Raw genomic sequence first — 17678 nt, 5'->3', positions numbered from 1 at the left:
AATGATGCTAACTTTAAACTAATTCTCTAGTAAGGATCTTAAGAAAAATTGATTAGAGGTTGCTGTCAACTTTCATAATCTTTACAAATATAAAAAAATTGATAAAAAGATGCTACTGACAAAATAAAATAAATACTTTTTAAAAAATTCTCTCCAATTGATGCATAGGTTAGCATTATAATCAATTTAAATTTTTTTTTTAAAGGAATAAGAAAGGAAATTTTCCCTCTTACCTGTTCCTTTTGAAGAGATACTGGAGGATGAAAAAGGATCACTGACTTCAAAGGGATCAGGCTAAATTGATACAAAGGAAAAATGAAATGCAATTCGTGATTTTACATGCATGGACTAAAAACTTCCGCTTGATAATTATACAAAAATCACAAAACAAACCTATCTACTGAACATTTACTATATACAAAACACATTCAAGATAAAAAATTTAGATAAGACATTATCAATGTCTTCATGTCCTCATGGAACATAAAGTCTAGTATAAAAGGGCAAATGACAAAAACTACACCTCCCAATTCAGCTACATTTTCACTGATTCTCCCCTGTTCCTGGAATATTCTCCTTCTTTTCCATCTCTTAGCTTCCTCCCTAGCAAATTCTAGCTAAAATTCTTCTTCTGCACAAATCCTTAGATCCTTATTATTGTTTTCCTTCCATCTAGACCTTGATTGCCAATGTTGTGTGCATGTGAACCCCTTAAAGCACAAACTCTTTGGGGGGGGGGGGCTTTCTTCATATCTCCAGAACTCAGCACAGTGCCTAGAATATAGTAGATGCTTAATAAATACCTGTTGATTGAATGAAACACAGAAAACTAGGATAAAATACACAAAATGCCCCAAAATACTTTTGAGACAACCTTTATGAAAAATATATTAGATTCTACAGAATCACCATTACCAACAAGGGTTCAGAAAAGGCTTAATGTAGGTGGTGGCATTTAAGCTGGCTGATAAAAGATACATAGGAATTCAGCAGGCAAAAAAATAGATAGAAGACATTCTCAGATAATAGGAGAATGGCAAAAGCAAAGTCATAGGGACAAGAAAAGACAGCAAATATAAAATAGTCCAGTTTGGCTACATAAAAATATAATGAGAGGACAATAGCATTTCCAAAACTCAAATTATACTACAAAGTAATAATGAAATCTACTTGGTACCAATTTTAAAAAGAAATGTTAAGATCAGTGAAACAGATTAAATAAAAAAAGACTTGAAAACAAATGTATCTAACAATATAAGTATCTTGAAGAAGAAATCCTTGAGAACAGTTAGGAAAATGAGAAAGCAGTTTGGCAGAAATTAGGTTTAGACCACTAGCTTACATATAATCACAATAAACTCAAAGTATATACATGACTTAAATATTCAATTTTGTTATCAAAAATTAAGAGAGAACTAGATCAGGGACATAGCTATGAATGGGGGGGAGAGTCTCTTAATCAAAAAATGAATGGAAAGAAATAATTCCCAAAGATGATCAACTACTCAAATGCATTTGTGATTTCATCAATTCAAACTTCCCAACAATACAAATCACAATCTATTCATGCCTATCATTCCTATACAATTGTTGTACATGTTCTCTAAAAAGATGATCTACCCCTTGGATCCAGGAGGCCTTCCTTCTTTTCTTCTCACACTTATGCACACCTGTAGATCATTCAGCCTTTCTCTTCTGTTATTCCATATTCTTTCCATATAGACCAGCTCCACTTTTCTTCTAATGATATAACTAATCCTGGCTGCTGCCTCCTACTTCTTCAGAACTCCTCATTTATTGTATGCTTCAACTTACTCACAGCCACCTTCACCTCTTTACTGCTCTGAATATGAAACTTCATTTGTCAAAGGCAGCTATATTTTATATCTTGTTGCCATTAGCAGCACCTATAAAATTTTAGTATTGCAAAGGTTGATTCTTGCTTTTATAAAAAGCTTGAGATTAGTAAAGGAGTCCTGCAATTTCCCTAAAGCAATCCAGCCTGCTCTCTTTTTTCTACTCAATTCAGCTGAACTCATTATTCATCACAGATACACATACACAGAGAGCTCAAGATGGTGTCTATTCAAATGCATGCTGAAATCCAAGCAACAGACATTCATTCGTTTGCTTTTTCCTCAATGGATAAAAAGATGGAATAAAACTGTAAACCCTTTGATCCAGCAGTGTCATTGCTGAGTCTATATCCCGAAGAGATTATAAAAGAGGAAAAAGGACTCATATGTGCAAAAATGTTTGTAGCAGCCCTTCTTATGGTGACAAGGAAGTAGAAATTGAGTGGATGCCCATCATATGGGGAATAGCTGAATAAGTCATGGTATATAAATGTAATGGAATATACTGTTCTATAAGAAATGATGAGCAGACTGATTTCACAAAAACCTGGAAAGATATGCATGAACTGATGCTGACTGAATTGAGCAGAACCAGAACATTGTACATGGTAACAGCAAGATTATGTGACGATCAACTAGGAGAGACTTAGTTTTTCTCAGCAATGCAGTGATTCAAGGCAATTTTATAGACTTGAAATGGAAAATACCATCTGCATGCAAAGAGAGAACTATGGAGAGGAATGTGGCTCAAAGCATAGATTTTCACCTTTCTGTTTGTTATTGTTTGCTTTCTCTTTCTCATGGGTCTGATTTTTGGTCTCACTTTTCTTGCACAACATGTCAAATATGGAAACATGCTTAAAAGAGATTGTACATGTATAACCTCTATCAAATTGCTTGCTGTCTTGGGGAAGGAGGAAGTTAGGGAGGAAGAGAGGAAAATCTGGAACTCAAAATCTTATATAAATGAATGTTGAAAACTATCTTTACAAGTATTTGGAAAAATAAAATACTATTGAGGGAAAAAGAGAGAGAGATGGAGATATGAAACTCCTTTGAATGATTACAGTTCTTTTCCAGGGGGCACTTCAATGTTTTGGGGCTTTATGCAATCAACATAATAACATCTGCATATAGAAGTTAAAATAAGTCACTATTGATGAAACAGAGAAATAATCCAACTATCTTGGAAGACATTTCAAAAGACACACTAAGAAACTAAGAGGTCCACTCCCTTTGACTTCAGTCACCTCCCATATTTATTATTGGAGATACACACACACACACACACACACACACACACACACACACACACACACATATACATATACACACCAATTACTCTGAGACTGTTTCCTTATCTGTGAAATAGGGTTAATATTACCCACAGGATTATTGTGAGATTCAAATATAAAAATATAAAGCACTTTCAAATCCTATGTAAATGAAAAGTATTAATATCAAGACAAGTTTAACTTAATACATAAGGATTAACCTGGCTTCAAAGTAAGAAAAGAAAAAAACTGGAAGCAAGAGACGTGAGAAGCAGGAAGACTTGTTAGGAGGCCACTTCAATAATCAAGGTCAATAGTAACAAGGGCCTACATTAGGGTTGTGGTAGTAGGAACAGAAAATATTACAGAATTAGAAACAAGAGGAATGAGTTATAACTTGGACATGTAAAGTGAGTTGGAAGTAACAGAGATGCAGAAAATAAAACAATAAGTGAAAGAAATTAAGGCAATAAAGTTTTTTGGGGTTTTTTTTTAACCAACTGAGGTTAAGTGACTTGTCCAGGGTTATGAAGCTAGTACATGGTGTCTGAGGCCAAATTTGAACTTGTGTCCTCCCAACTTCAGTGCCAATATTCTATCCACTGTGTCATCTAGCTAACCCTGACAATAAAATATTTTAAAAGTACCCAAAAGAAAACAAACAAACAAAAAAGTTCAGATGGGACAAAAAATAAAATAAAATAAAATGGTAATTTTGTGATCACCTTGTTAAATTTAACATGTACCTTTTAAAAAAAATACTTTAAACAAGTCAAACTGCACATAATAGAAGTTCATGGTTTTATATGTAAACTTCTTTTTTTTTGTTCTCTGTATTAAAATGCTCATGTTTGTGAATTATCTTTGAAATGAAAATTCTGTTTTTTAAAGTGAGGGGAGGAACATTGGAAAGGTCATGGTACTGCTAGAAAACAAAGTCAAAAAAAAGGAACAGATTTAGAAGTTATAGAAAACTGAGTGATAGGCTCAACATAGGACATGTTGAGTTTGAGGTTATGGTGGGAGATCCAAATGGAATCACCTGTATTACAGTAGCAAAATGTGAAGAATAAACTGAGAAGGGAGCAGTACAGAGATGAAAAGGTAAAAAACAAAATCATAGGGAACATTCTCTACAGGGTGTCAATAGGTCAAGAAACTATTAGAAACAGAGGAATGGTAAAAGATAAAAGGATATCTAGGAGAATGTGTTTTCTCTGAGATCAAGAGGTAAAAGAGAACCCAGAAGAAGAGTATAAATGCAGAAGCATCAAAAAGAATGAGGACTCAATAAAAGTTGTGAATTTTTCTGGTTAGGAGATAATTTTGGGACTGAGGAACGTATTGCAAAAAAGGCATCAAAATATGACAATGCTTTCCAAAAGTTAAGCAGTACTGGTCCTTGAGAAGAAAAGTAAGAATATATACCTTCTTCCCTTAACAATAGAGGTAGGGGACCATGAATGTGGAATACCACATATACGGGAAGATAACCGTGGACATTGCTCTCATTCACTCATTCTGCCCAGGAGGAAGATGCTTGGGATAGATATCACTCTGCTCACCCATGGGCTTGGGGCCTGTCAGTTACTCTCCACTTCAGTTAGCCTGCCTGTTTATTAGGGGGTGCAACCACTTCATATGCTACAGCTTTCTGGAGCTACAGGTGAGAATTGAGTGACTGGCTAGACACCAAAGATGTCTAGCTTTGAAAAGACCTCACCAATCCTCCCATCAGAGGTGCTAGTCCTCTCCGATATATATAAAAATGAAATCAGGAGCTAATAAGACCTTCAAGGAAAAAAAAAATCACTTTTCTGAAAAATTATACCAGGTTGGGACAGCTAGCTGGTGCAATAGATAGAGGGTATTAATATATTCCTCATATTAACCATATTAAAGCATTTCCTAAAAAACACTCTCACTTGAAAAAAAAATTAAATCAATGACTCTCATTCCACAATGATTAAGAAACTAATAATAAAGGGTTTCTCTAAGATGGCGAAAAGCAATCAAGAATATATCCAATAAAACTTTATTCTAAGCATACTATTTCAGTGTCATAATATGCTATAGCCCAACAATTACCCTCCTGACAATGCTGAAGAGTTTATTATCTGGCCCATTATCACCTATTCAGCAGACAATCAGATCTAGGGCCCTTATACTCCCCCTAATCCTAAAAGAGATCATGTTTAATATTGTTCCTAAGATATTAACCATTCCTTAGTCTTTAGTCATGTCTCCAAGGCAAAGCAATTCAAGATATTAGATTATTCTTGTGTATTTTACACACACACACACACACACACACACACACACACAAATGTATAATCTATCATAAAAAAATCACTTACTTTTGAAGATGAGGAGGGGTTTTTTGTGAATGGATCTGAGGTAAATGGATCACTCTTGACTTGTTTCTTGAAGTAGTCATCAGAGCTACGAAATGGATCACTTTCTTTGAAAGGATCCCCTCCAAATGGATCTAAAATTTAGTAACAGAAAATAAATGAACACCATTTCACAAATGCTAGATACAACAGCAACTCATAGGCAAACTATTCTACCTGAATGTTCAAAAACATATATTTAAAGCTCCAACCAAAAGGAAACTTGCAAATTTAGGTATAATCAATAAGGATACTAAAGGATAGACATACTTCTTAGCAATGCTATGGAGAAAAGAATAGAGCACACAGCTGTGCTGCAGACATTCTGAGGAATAGTGGAAAGAGCCCTAGCACTGACATCAGAAGACCTGGGTCATCACATACTAATTCTAAGACTGTGAGCAAATCACTTGCCTCAGTTTGTCCATCTATACAATGGAAGTAACAATATCTGCCCTGACCACCTTACAGGATTATGAAAATTCAATGAAGGTTGTTTATAGAAAGGGCTTTACAAACCAGAAAGCACCATAAAAATATTGGCTTTGATGATCAACATTTACAGAGGCACCTATGAACAAGTGTGGCATAGATCCCTTGTTAAAAGTCCAAGGGTGACATTCTGTGGCATTTAACCAGGCTGTCATGGACAAGCATTTACTATCACCTGGCTATCAGGAGCTTCCTTTGCAGTTTTGCTCCTCACCTTTCTGTGAAATGGACAAGAAGGGGTATAAAATTGCAAAAAGGAGATAAGATGACAATTTCAGCTTCCTTTAGAAACTAAATAAGACTTATACTGGATATCCTGCTAGGGGAAACTAGGTATTTATTTTTTCAGTTTTCAATTTAAGCAAAGGAAAGATATACTCTGTAAACTACATTACTCTAGGAAAATTCCATGAAAATGTTCCTTGTAAAAAAGTCTTTTACCTGCTGAAGTCATTTGTTGTTCTGCAAAAGGATCATTCTGGAAGGGGTCACCTAGATTTAAAAAGGGGGATTTAAAAAGATTTTTAAAATTTTTTTTAAAGTTTAAAAAGATTAAAAAATGTTTAAATAAGATTTAAAAATCCTCAAAGTTAAGGCTTCTGACAACATTATTTCCTTGCAAATTTCCCTTGGCTACTCCCCCCATTTGTGAAAGAAAAATGCTTCTCCTTTTGCCCCCAGATGGTTTCTCTCTACAAATACACTTTATTCTTTTGCTTTGAAAGAGTAATTCTCACTAAAAGCACAATTTTTTTTTTTTCAAATACAAATACTATGTCTTAAAAAGTTGCATGCAGGCTGTTTGCCATAAGCTGGGGTAGGACAAACCAGAGAGCCAATCAATTCCTGAGGTCAGCTCCTGGTATAGTTCTGTCTTCCTGTGGCTCAAGAGGCCAGGCTGTTAGATCCATTTCTAATAGGAACAGGCAGCTAAAGCTCAATTTAGCAGCTGCCTCATTCTTCCTCTAAATAAGGTGTTCATCTACAATCTGAAACTTTAGAGGAAAAGAAATTTAAACACCATCTTGAATGTACTTGTAAATCACCTTCCTTTTTCTACCCTTCGCTGTTTTTCTCACATAAAGCAATCTTTACCTCTAAACTAAAGAAAGGAAGAAATGTCAGGAAAGCAATAATCCAATAGCAAAAACTTTGATAGATTGCTGTGTAACTCTGAGTGAATTACTGTTTTTTAACAAGGATACATATCTAAAGACTAATGAAGTTTGTGAAGCATGTTTCTAGACCAAGAATGTTCATTTAATTTTTGCTTTAATCTGACCATTTAAGAGTAAAATTATTATGTAAATATGGCATTATAGGTACATAATCTTTTGATCAACATATTAGCCCCTACTTACTGCCTTTGAAGGGATCAGCTCCTTTAAACGGATCAGATTTGAAAGGATCCTCTGCCTGGAAAGGGTCTGTATGCAATTCTTGTGTATTGTTGCTAAATAATAAGGCTTTATTCTTGAATGGGTCATCCTACAATTATATGGAGAAACAGTATAAGGCTTTTCTCATTTAAAAATATAAACCAGTCAAAATGTAATTTCCAAAAAACATTTTCATGTGCCCTACTAAATACTAAAATCCTAAAATAAACTGCTACTGAAATAAAGATCAAAGAAATGCCTTCCTTAGTGTAAATTTAAGAGATAAATTAAATTTTTATTCAAGTAACTGATAAATTTTTTCTCTTTATCACATATAAAGAACTTAGCATTCCTTTCTAAAAATAGTGGTGGGAAAACCTATCATCATTTTAAATTATTCAATTTACAGAACATTTTCACAAAATTCCCAGTACCATTCTATTAAAGTACAATGACTAAACTACATTACAATACTAAGGGAAGAAAAACCTATATTTTTATATTTCAGCTATCAGAATTTATCATAATATACATATTAGGTACCAGCACAAACTAAGGGGGGTATCTATATTCTTCAATGTACACTTTTTTTATTTTGTAAGTCTTATGAAAGGCTAATTTCTAATGTAAATGGTAATAAAGTATGCACATCATTTAGAAATAATGACCACATTTTAGTTATTGAAGACATACTGTTTGTTAGTTAAAACAGACAAGTTTTATTATAGCAGAACAAACATTAATTCTGCCAACAAGAAGAATTATTTAGCTTCCATTGGGTTGGAATACCAATTCCAAAATACTATCCAAATTGGCCAAACCTTAGGATTATTAACAATTACAAAGCTGGGCCATAAAAACCTAAGAAGCAGGTAAGAGAAACTTTGCCAGTCAAGAATGTCTATGACAAAGTTAACAATACAATGAAATCAATTAAATCTAGCAATATGATTTTCAGTGATGCTTGGTTAAAATGCAGATCTCCTAATAACAAAAAACCCTACCCAAATTAATAGTCTCCATTGTCCCCAATCTGGGATTCCAGGGTTTAACCAAAAGCTATACCTTCTGCCGAATACAGAACAGTTTTTTTCTTACCTGAGAAAGATTATCAGGAGTCTTCAACAATATGGCCTAACAAGGTAGGCATCAGAGTCAGATTCTTGGGCTATTTGCCCAATATACCCAGCCAAGAACCCAAGATACTTAAATAGTACAAGGATTCCGTATAGGTATAACACTGCTAAGGACCAAATAATAAAAACATTCAGCTAACATCCAGTGAAATTCTTGGATACAGGGGAAGAAAAAATGAAACAGCCTTAATTTTATGGGAATGGAGTAGGCAGTTAGGGAAATAAATCTTCTGTACAATACCATGTTTGGAAGGGTTTTACTTGTTTTCAAAGAATGATGAAGAAGACTGGGAAAGCTCAGTAACACTAAGAATGAAAACTTTTTTTTATGGCAGTCATTTTCATTTTCATTTCACATTTACATTGGGTTATTTTAGGTACGCTGCATTCCATCAACTACAGATATGGAATTATGATTCCCTAATTACCAAGCCCCAGTTTGATGCACAGGTAACAAAGTGATAGAATTCTGAAATGGATCTCTAATGTCTCTCAAGGAACTGTAATTCATGTAAATCAGCATTTTTGGGTTTCTTTGATAGAAAAATTCTAAGGAAAATATTGGCACAAGTAATGTGGTTTAGTGTTTAGATAGTTAACAAGCTATTAAAATAACATTTTTTTAAAATGTAGAGATGCATCAAGGTAATCTATACAATGTCTACTTATCAACGAAAAATAATTGAGTTGCCTTATGAAGCCACCTATGTACAAGGGATGATGACTTGACTGACCATTATGGGAAAAGTAAACTCTCCTGAACTAAAAAATTCACTGATCACAGATGTAAGTTATACATTTCTAAAGTAACCTGACAACTTTGAAATGTCATCAAAGGCATTATCAATTAAATTTCTTTTTCTCTAGAAGAGTGCTAAATCTATGCCTAAGATATGATAGAGAAGCAGGTCCTTGAAAGGAGGATAAGGTTTTCAGTGAGGCTCAAGTCTGCAGTGATGTTTTTTCTTTCAATTAGAAGTGGGCAAAATGAATGGTGCAAAGAAGATGAGAATAGTATGCTTGGGATCAGATCACGTGAAAGCTTCAGAATGTCCTCAACAGGGGCATCCGACATCTCTGCATATTGTAATCTCTCCACATTCCATGAGTCGCTATGGGACCAGCCCTTCTAAGTGATGAGCCTTTCTGCACTTATCTAAGTCATTCCTCAGACAAGATGCATTGTCAAGTGCCAGGCTCGTGGATGAAACTTCCCCAACTTGGCAGAGTTTGTGTATTGCTGGCACAGCCAACAAAGACCCAGGGTCTCCAGTGGGACCCAATGCCACAATAAGACATGGGAGCAGAATTTCAATGGAGGGTGTAATCAGATAAGAGAAAAGAAATGATGTTTTAAGAAACCTCTGTCACTTGGAGTTGGTAACATTACTAGAATTTAAGAAATAACAGGCTAAATAGCAACTTTCAGAAAGTGTAAATTAAACTCTGCTTTAGACAATGCTAGATGTGTTTCTTCTTCAGTTATTCATTCCCTTAAAATCAAAATCTGAAAGAGAATTAAAAGATGCCTCTCCTCTAATTGATTATAATCATCATTTTGTAGGAAACAAAAATCCCTTTTCAAACTATGTTTATTAAAAAACAGAAACAAACAAATAAGGTTTTTAAAGTTGTATTTGTACAATAATTATTGATTTTTTTGTTGTTTTTTCAAAAATTGGCAGTCAGCTTTTACTTAACATTTATGACATAAACATTCCCAAGATTAATTAAATTTCATGTAAACTTAGCTATACTTTAAAGAAGAACAAAAATAATGAGAAAAGTAAAATCTCTGGGGAAGAAAGCTGGCCATGTTACAAAGCACACTAATTGCCATGTCATCTCCAATTTTTTTCCCCAAGAAACCCAATCTCATAAAATACTGCAGAAGTGATACTTAAAAATGAACTGTATTAGGGACTAAAACCTAATTAACACAGTTCAAAGACCTAACATAAAGAATACTAGGCAAAATAAAATATGCTATTTTTTAAAATAAAATTGGGGGAAAATACACAGGACAAGTAATGAATAGTAGAAATTTTGAACTTCTGGCTCATATAATTTGCAAAGATGACTATTAATATTTAATTTTTTTACAGTAATGTTTATAGACTCTGTAACATAAAGATTTCTTTGAGGAAATACTGACCTTTAAAAATGTGTGGAATAACTAAAAGATACTTTGGATCACATGTTAAAAGTTCCATAAGAAAAGCTAACTGGTAAATAAAATGAAGAAGGAGTCAGGAAGAAATGTCAGAGCATCAAGCAGTAGCTGGAGAGAAGAGGTAAATCAGGAAAACTAAAAAGCATTGTGCAAGAGAACCAGAGAAAGATAATTCTCCCTAGCTGCTAAGTACAGCTAAACTGCATGGCTATACAGCAAAGAAAAATGTCAAGAATTAAATGGATTTAGAGATGTCAGGCATGTTTAGGAAAGAGTGCCTGCATTATTAGAAGGAAAAAAGGAATCACTTAATAAATGAGGCCAGAAATGGATAGAAGTTAGACCCCAAAAGAATGTCAGTAGTTACATTAAGTAAAAGCATGTGGCACAAAAAGTACAAGTAAGGTAGAGATGAAAGCCACCAAAACTTTCAGACCAATTGCTTTCATTTTGTTCACCCCAATAGCACAAAAGTCACTAGATTAAAAAGAAAATTGTTTCCTCCCAGGAATGATATTTGGAAGCTTTGGAATAAGTGGGCAAAGTTGTTATCTAGGGATGCTGTTTGGATATAAATAAGCATCCTTGGAACCAAATAGCAAACACAAGTAACTAAACACCAACATAGTTAACATTGGGATATCTGCTCTGTAGTCATGAGCTTTAAAATAAAGTGCTAAGTTCTTAAACATTACAAACATTTCAGGTGAATGGAATAATAATATCCACCCAATCCTCTAGGTATATTCTTTCAGATGAATGAATAGACAGGAGAAGAATAGTATCTCTTCACTCTCTCTTCTTATAACTAAAAGCTGATTGCCATATTCCTTAAACCTTATCTTAAACTTTCATTTTAAAGATGCTACTTCTGAAGAAAGTATATGTCACAGAAAACATGGCAGCAGTAAAAAGGAAGGCTCAGCAGAGAAAATATCCACATTTTGGCTAAGTTAAACAGACAAATTACTGAAGGTCCCCAGACATTTGGTGAGCGTCACTATACAAATACTTTCATTGCAAGTGACATTGCTTCAAAACAATTTTTAACATATCATTCTCACCCATAACTACAGAGTAAGTATGTAAGCTGAATATAATGATGAAAGCTAGGTTACAGGAGCTGTGGAAGTTAAGACCACAGCCAAAAATCTTCACTTTACAAAAACAAAATGAGACATGATTTACAAATTGATAAACTTGCTTGCTGTTAACATTGGAAAAAGTAAATCTTAATTATTACTTTTATTCAACCTTTACCATAGCTCCAAAACCGCCTTTTTCTTTCTGTGTGGCTCCTTCGTGGAGATCAGCTAAGTTTGTCGTGCCATCACCAGGAATTCCATTCAGGGCTTCGTTATACTGTTCAATACTTGTACTGGCTTCCTGGTGACACTCTTGTAGTTGACAAAGTTTACTTCTTGCCTAAGTGAAAGGAAAATGGTCACTATTATACAGGCCCAAGCAAAGGTCAACTGAGAAAGAAAAAGAGAGAGGTTGCAGCTTTTCTTACTCAGATCCAGGTCCCACAACAATATGGAAAATAGAGACAAGAAGCACAGGATCTTAGTAGGACCTCAAAAGTCATTCAGTTGAACCCCAACCCGAAGTATGAATCTCTTCTACAGTACCCTTTACAAGGATCATGGAGTCTCTGCTTGAAAAGACAAAGTACCAAAAGAAACTGTCCAAATTTTTAGACAGCTCTGGCTATAGTTTTTCTTTAAAAAAATGATAAGATACAGAGTTGGAATGGACCTACAAGAGTACTATTCCAATGCTCCATTTTGTAAGTGATGACACTTTAGTACTAAAACTAAGGTCACACTCTAGCCAAGTCACATTAGAATTCAGGTCTTTGATTCCAAATCCAGCATTCTTTTCATGATACCATTCTGCTATCAAGACTAGTGAAGTGTTCCATCCTATGGCTCCCCACTGATATCATTCTCCTCTACAACTCCAGGTCAATTAAGCTGGCTCTCTCTTCCATGTAACAATCTTTCAAAAATTTGAAAATGATCGTGCTCATCTTTCTTTCTTTTTCCACTAAGCTAAAAATTCCTAGGTCCTTTAAATAATCTTTGAAAAGAGAAGAAAACTACATATATTCTAAAATGATTCACAAGTTAATCAACTTTCACTTCATAAAATACATCTGTCTGAATGTCATTAGCAAATTTATGCTGGCAAAATAAGTATTCTGAAATTGATATATTATTACATAATATATGATTATATATCTAGCCCCCAATTTAGATTTAATTCATAGAAAAGCTAGTTACAGAAACATAAATAATTTTTAAAGCTTGTGACTACAAAGTAATACTTTCAGAATCTATGATTTCATCTGTCAGGGTACTCATTCAACTGATATAGATCATATCTTCTCTTTTCTTTAGTAGACAGCTGCATGAGTAGCTATGGTCAAATGTAAAAATCATCTGGTGGCCAGCCCTTTGGCTGTGCTTGGTGTGGCTGGTTCTTGGACAAAAGACACACAAATCCAAACCAGGTTAGTTCTCAAAGTTTTTCCAGGACCAATAGGTCCCGGTAGGACCAGTTAGAGTCACCTCCATGTCATGATGATAAAGCACAAAAGAAACCAGGTTTTGTTACTTAGAATCACTTGGGGAAAATGGAATTGGGACTACTTGAGTTCAAACATACCCTAAAAAAATTAATTTGAATGTAAGTAAAAACTGAGCCAAGTAAAGTAATCATCTCAATACACCTTTTATTTGGAATGAAAAGGCTAGTAATGGTTTTACAAGTCTTTTCATTGAAAACAAAATGTTAACAGCTTCTTCTATATGAAGTAGGAGTCTTATTGAGGAAAGAATTGTTGGGTTCATCCAATATCGGCCAACTTATTTATGAAAAATCCTTAAAATATAGACTATGAAGACTGAAAGGAACCCTAAACCAGGATGTTGTTCAGCTTTTACCCGATTCAAAAATCATTCCCTCTACAATATATATAACAAGTGGCTAAATCTTTGCCTAAATGCTTCTCCTCTAAATTCTCCCTCTACTTCTTCCAGCCCATTCAAATGTAGGACAATTCTAATTATTAGAAAGTTCTTCCCTACACTGAGAAAAAATAGGTTTCCTTGTAACTACTACTACTGATCCTAGCTCAGGCCACTGAGAAAAAGAAATTGTGACAGGCTAAAGCTATGACGAAGGGCAAAAAGACTTAAATAAATTTAAGCATCACATATCACTAAGTGTCAGGTCTGTCCTTAACTATCTAAGGGAAACTTAACAATCTAGGCTCTTTCTAAAAGTTCACAATATAATCAGAAATAAAAAAATGAGACTAAAATGAACTAAAGTACCATCTTTTTAAAGTTATATCTCCTTTTATGAATAGCTAGGAGTAGCTCTTCTAAATCTGAAAGTTCATTCAAAATATTTATTTCTTAAAGACTCCCTCAAGTTGATGTGCATATTATATTCTCTCATGTTAAAGGTGAAAACATGGGAATACACTTTTTCTATAAATATCTAGAAAGTAGAATCAGGATTAAGGGGTTGAAATTATAGAGAGGAAAATAAAACATAAAGGTCAATGTGAGTAGGCATTTCCTAATGATTAGAGATAGCTGCCTAAGTACTGAGCTCCCCAACAAAGATAGTGTGGCAGATGTTTGGAAAACAACTAATATAGCAAGGATATCTAGAAGGAATTTCATAACATATTAGGATAAGACAGGACTAGATCTCAGATCTCTTCAAAATCAATACATATTTATTCACCATTTAGAATATGCTAGGCACTAGAAATATAAAGGAAAAAAAATAAAGGTCTCAGCCCTCAAAGAGCTTACATTCCATTTAACACACACACACACACACACACACACCCAAAAAACAAATACAAATAAATAGAGTAGGAGCCTAACATTTCCATCACAAGTCTGTTGAAATTGGCCTGAATCCCAAACCCATGTAACAAAACTTATAAGCCCTTTTTGTAGTAGCAAGGAACTGAAAACTAAGTGAATGCCCATCAGTTGGGGAATAACTGGATATGTTATGGTATGTGAATGTTATGAAACATTATTGTTTTATAACAAACGATCAGCAAACTGACTTCAGAAAGGCCTAGAGAGACTTACATGAACTGATGTTAAGTGAAGTGAGTAGAACCAAAAGAACATTGTGCACAGAAACAACAAGATTATGGGATGATCAACTGTGATGGATTTGGCTCTTTTCAACATTGAAAACAATTCAGGCGAATTCCTTGTGATGGAGAGAACCATCTGCATCCAGAGAGAGGACTGTGAGGATTGAATCTGATCACAACCTAGTATATTCATCTTTTTATTGTTGTTCCTTGTTTTTTTCTTTGTCATTTTTTCCCCTTTTGATCTGATTTTTCTTGTGCAAGATGATAAATGTAGAAATATATATACAAGAACTGCACGTGTTTAACCTATAATGGATTACTTGTTACTTGGGGGAGAAGGGAAAGAGGTAGAAAAATTTAAAACATAAGGTTTTGCTAGGGTAAATGTTTAAAACTATCTTTGCATGTATTTTGAAAAATAAAAAGATATTATTTTTAAAAAATAAAAAAAAAATAAAAATCACTTTGGCAGCTAAATAGAAAATGACCAGGAAGAAGATAAGAGTCATGGTAAGAAAATCAATTAAGAGGCTGCTGCAACTTTCCACCTAAGTAGAAGCTGATAGAATCACCAAGTGAGAAAACAGAAGGAAAAAAGAAAAGAAGGCTCAAGACAGAGCCAAAAATGTCAATTATTAATACTTAAGGTCACACAGATTATAAGTGATAGCTGACAGTTATATAATCTTTTAAATGTTTCATATACTTTTACCTCACTTAACCTCAACATCTAATAAGGTAGATGCTAAGTAAGGGAACTAAGACTCCAAGAGATTAACAAAAGTTCTCTAGTTAATAAGGAAGGCATACAATTCAAATTTAACCCTAAGTCTCTTAAATATAAATCCAGGGCCATTTCAACCATACTTCAATGACACAAATTCAAAATCAGATGTCAGCAGTAACTACTTTTTTCTGAAATAAAATACCACCTTGCAATTATATAGAGTGAAGTATAATTATGGGAATGTACCTGATTAATTTCTTCTTGTGTTGACTTCAAAGATTTAATTATTGTTTCAAGTTGAACTTTCCCTGCTTGGATGCTCTGCTCTAATTGGGTTTCTTCTTGTTGCAATCGGTTCAATTCAGTTTTGGCCCTGTTCAGGTCATCCTCCTGTGACTTTAAATCTGATTCCTGAGACTGAATCTGAGTTTTCAATGATGAAATCTGAAACAAATTTTAATATACTTCTAAGAGCTGAATGAAATCATTTTAAAGCATAGTTTTTATATTATTTAAACAAGAGTTGAAGCCTAGAAGGAAAATTTGCAGATTTTAAACAATAAAATAAACACACATTTCTTAGTCTTTGACTTTAAAATGAATTTTAATATAAAATGTATTCATCATAGTTTATTATTGTTGTCTTCTGTCCTCTGTTCATTTATCTCTGTACCTGTGTATATTTTTTTCTCTTTACCTAGTTGTGTTCCTTGTGCACGCTATTCTTTTTTTGTTTTCTTTTTTGTTTTTTTGTTTTTGTTTTTTTTGAAGCTAAATCTTCTTATTTTATTTAGACCGAAAACAAAGCGCTATTCACAGGCTCTATCCCACTACTGATCAGCATAGATCTTTGACTTGTTTTTGTTGCTGACCTGAGCTGATTCCCTTAGGAAATATGTTAGCCCCCAACTCCTGAGGTGTCACAATATTGATACTGAACTTAGTGTGGTCAGTTAATCAATTTAACTCTATTGCAGCTAAGAATTCCTGAGCTCAAAAGATCCACCAGTCTCAGATCCATCTAATAGGGATTACTAGTGGCATGTATCACCACACCTAGAGTTTTGCTTCCTTCAAGATATTAGGCTTTCCATATTACTTTATATTCCTTAAATGTATCATTTGTAATTGTAACATGAATATCTCTGAAATAATAAATTCACCATTTACATTTATATGATAGTTAGAAGGCTTAGAAAGTTCACCACATTCATATATTTATATATATATACCTACATACAGACCGACATCTCATTTTATCCTCATTCTACCCTCGGTCGGGTGGATAATACTGAATCAAAAGTTTCAATGAAGTTAAGCGAATTGTCCCCCATAACTGGTAAAAAGCACAAAGAATCTAAATAATACAAATAAAGATCCTTACACTTTTTTCTGTTATCATGGACCTCTTTTCAGGATAATGTTTTTAAATGCATGAAACAAAATACATAGGATTATAAAAGGAAATCAATTATATTGAAAGTTGTCAAAATACATTTTAAGTCTAGGGATTCCCATGTTAAGATTCGCTGATTTAAATGATATATTCCCAATATTAGGATGGAATTATAGTGTTTCCAAAAATATGGTGGTTTTTTTGTAATATATTCCTCATTTCTTACTTAAGTTTTCCCTCTCTAGTAACCAGCACAGAGTTCTGCATGTAGGAGTTTAATAAATGCCTATCAAACTGAATTGAATGCCAGAGTTAAAGCTTGAATACCAGGTTAGAGTATACTTTAGAACAGACAACAAATGTTACCATTTAAAGAAAGTTTTGAGAGGGGGGAATATTGTTGGTAGATAATTTTTTTTTTTTAAATTTGCTAATTCTGTATGATCCTCAAATCTGATTCAGGTAAAACCTAAATTGAGATTTTGTTCTTTTAGGAAGAAAATTACAGTAAAACAATAAAGATGTGTAGTCATGATAAATGTGAATAAAATATCTTTATATGAATGAAAATAACAAAAATTTAATGTTTTTATAAAGTTTATATATTGTAATAAAAGATACTACCAGAAAAAAAAGATATAGACTGATCATGTTATAAGAATGAGAAACAAAAAATTAAAACTGCAGGTTCTGAACTGGTATTCCTAAGATTAA

The 17678-nt window shown here is 33.7% G+C and overlaps 1 protein-coding gene across 9 annotated transcripts in view; it reads right to left on the bottom strand.

Annotated features, from left to right (window-relative positions):
• EPS15L1 (epidermal growth factor receptor pathway substrate 15 like 1) overlaps window positions 1-17678 on the bottom strand; it is a 111479-nt gene that overhangs the window by 46855 nt on the left and 46946 nt on the right. For 6 of the 9 annotated variants that reach the window (XR_012488570.1, XM_074306081.1, XM_074306118.1 and 3 more), the window contains 6 exons: window positions 15815-16012; window positions 11958-12128; window positions 7377-7503; window positions 6457-6507; window positions 5488-5618; window positions 234-294 (listed from right to left, as the gene is read on the bottom strand). Coding sequence is in view for 8 of the 9 variants with exons in the window: in XM_074306081.1 (XP_074162182.1) it covers window positions 234-294; window positions 5488-5618; window positions 6457-6507; window positions 7377-7503; window positions 11958-12128; window positions 15815-16012 (739 nt within the window). In the remaining variant the exon portion in view is untranslated. The remainder of the gene's footprint in view (window positions 1-233; window positions 295-5487; window positions 5619-6456; window positions 6508-7376; window positions 7504-11957; window positions 12129-15814; window positions 16013-17678) is intronic. The other 3 variants (XM_074306090.1, XM_074306107.1, XM_074306152.1) reach the window with 1 other exon arrangement.

The sequence above is a fragment of the Sminthopsis crassicaudata genome, chromosome 1 (assembly GCF_048593235.1).
Source record: "Sminthopsis crassicaudata isolate SCR6 chromosome 1, ASM4859323v1, whole genome shotgun sequence".
Classification (NCBI taxonomy): Eukaryota; Metazoa; Chordata; class Mammalia; order Dasyuromorphia; family Dasyuridae; genus Sminthopsis; species Sminthopsis crassicaudata.
This window is presented reverse-complemented; position numbering and strand designations above follow the sequence as displayed.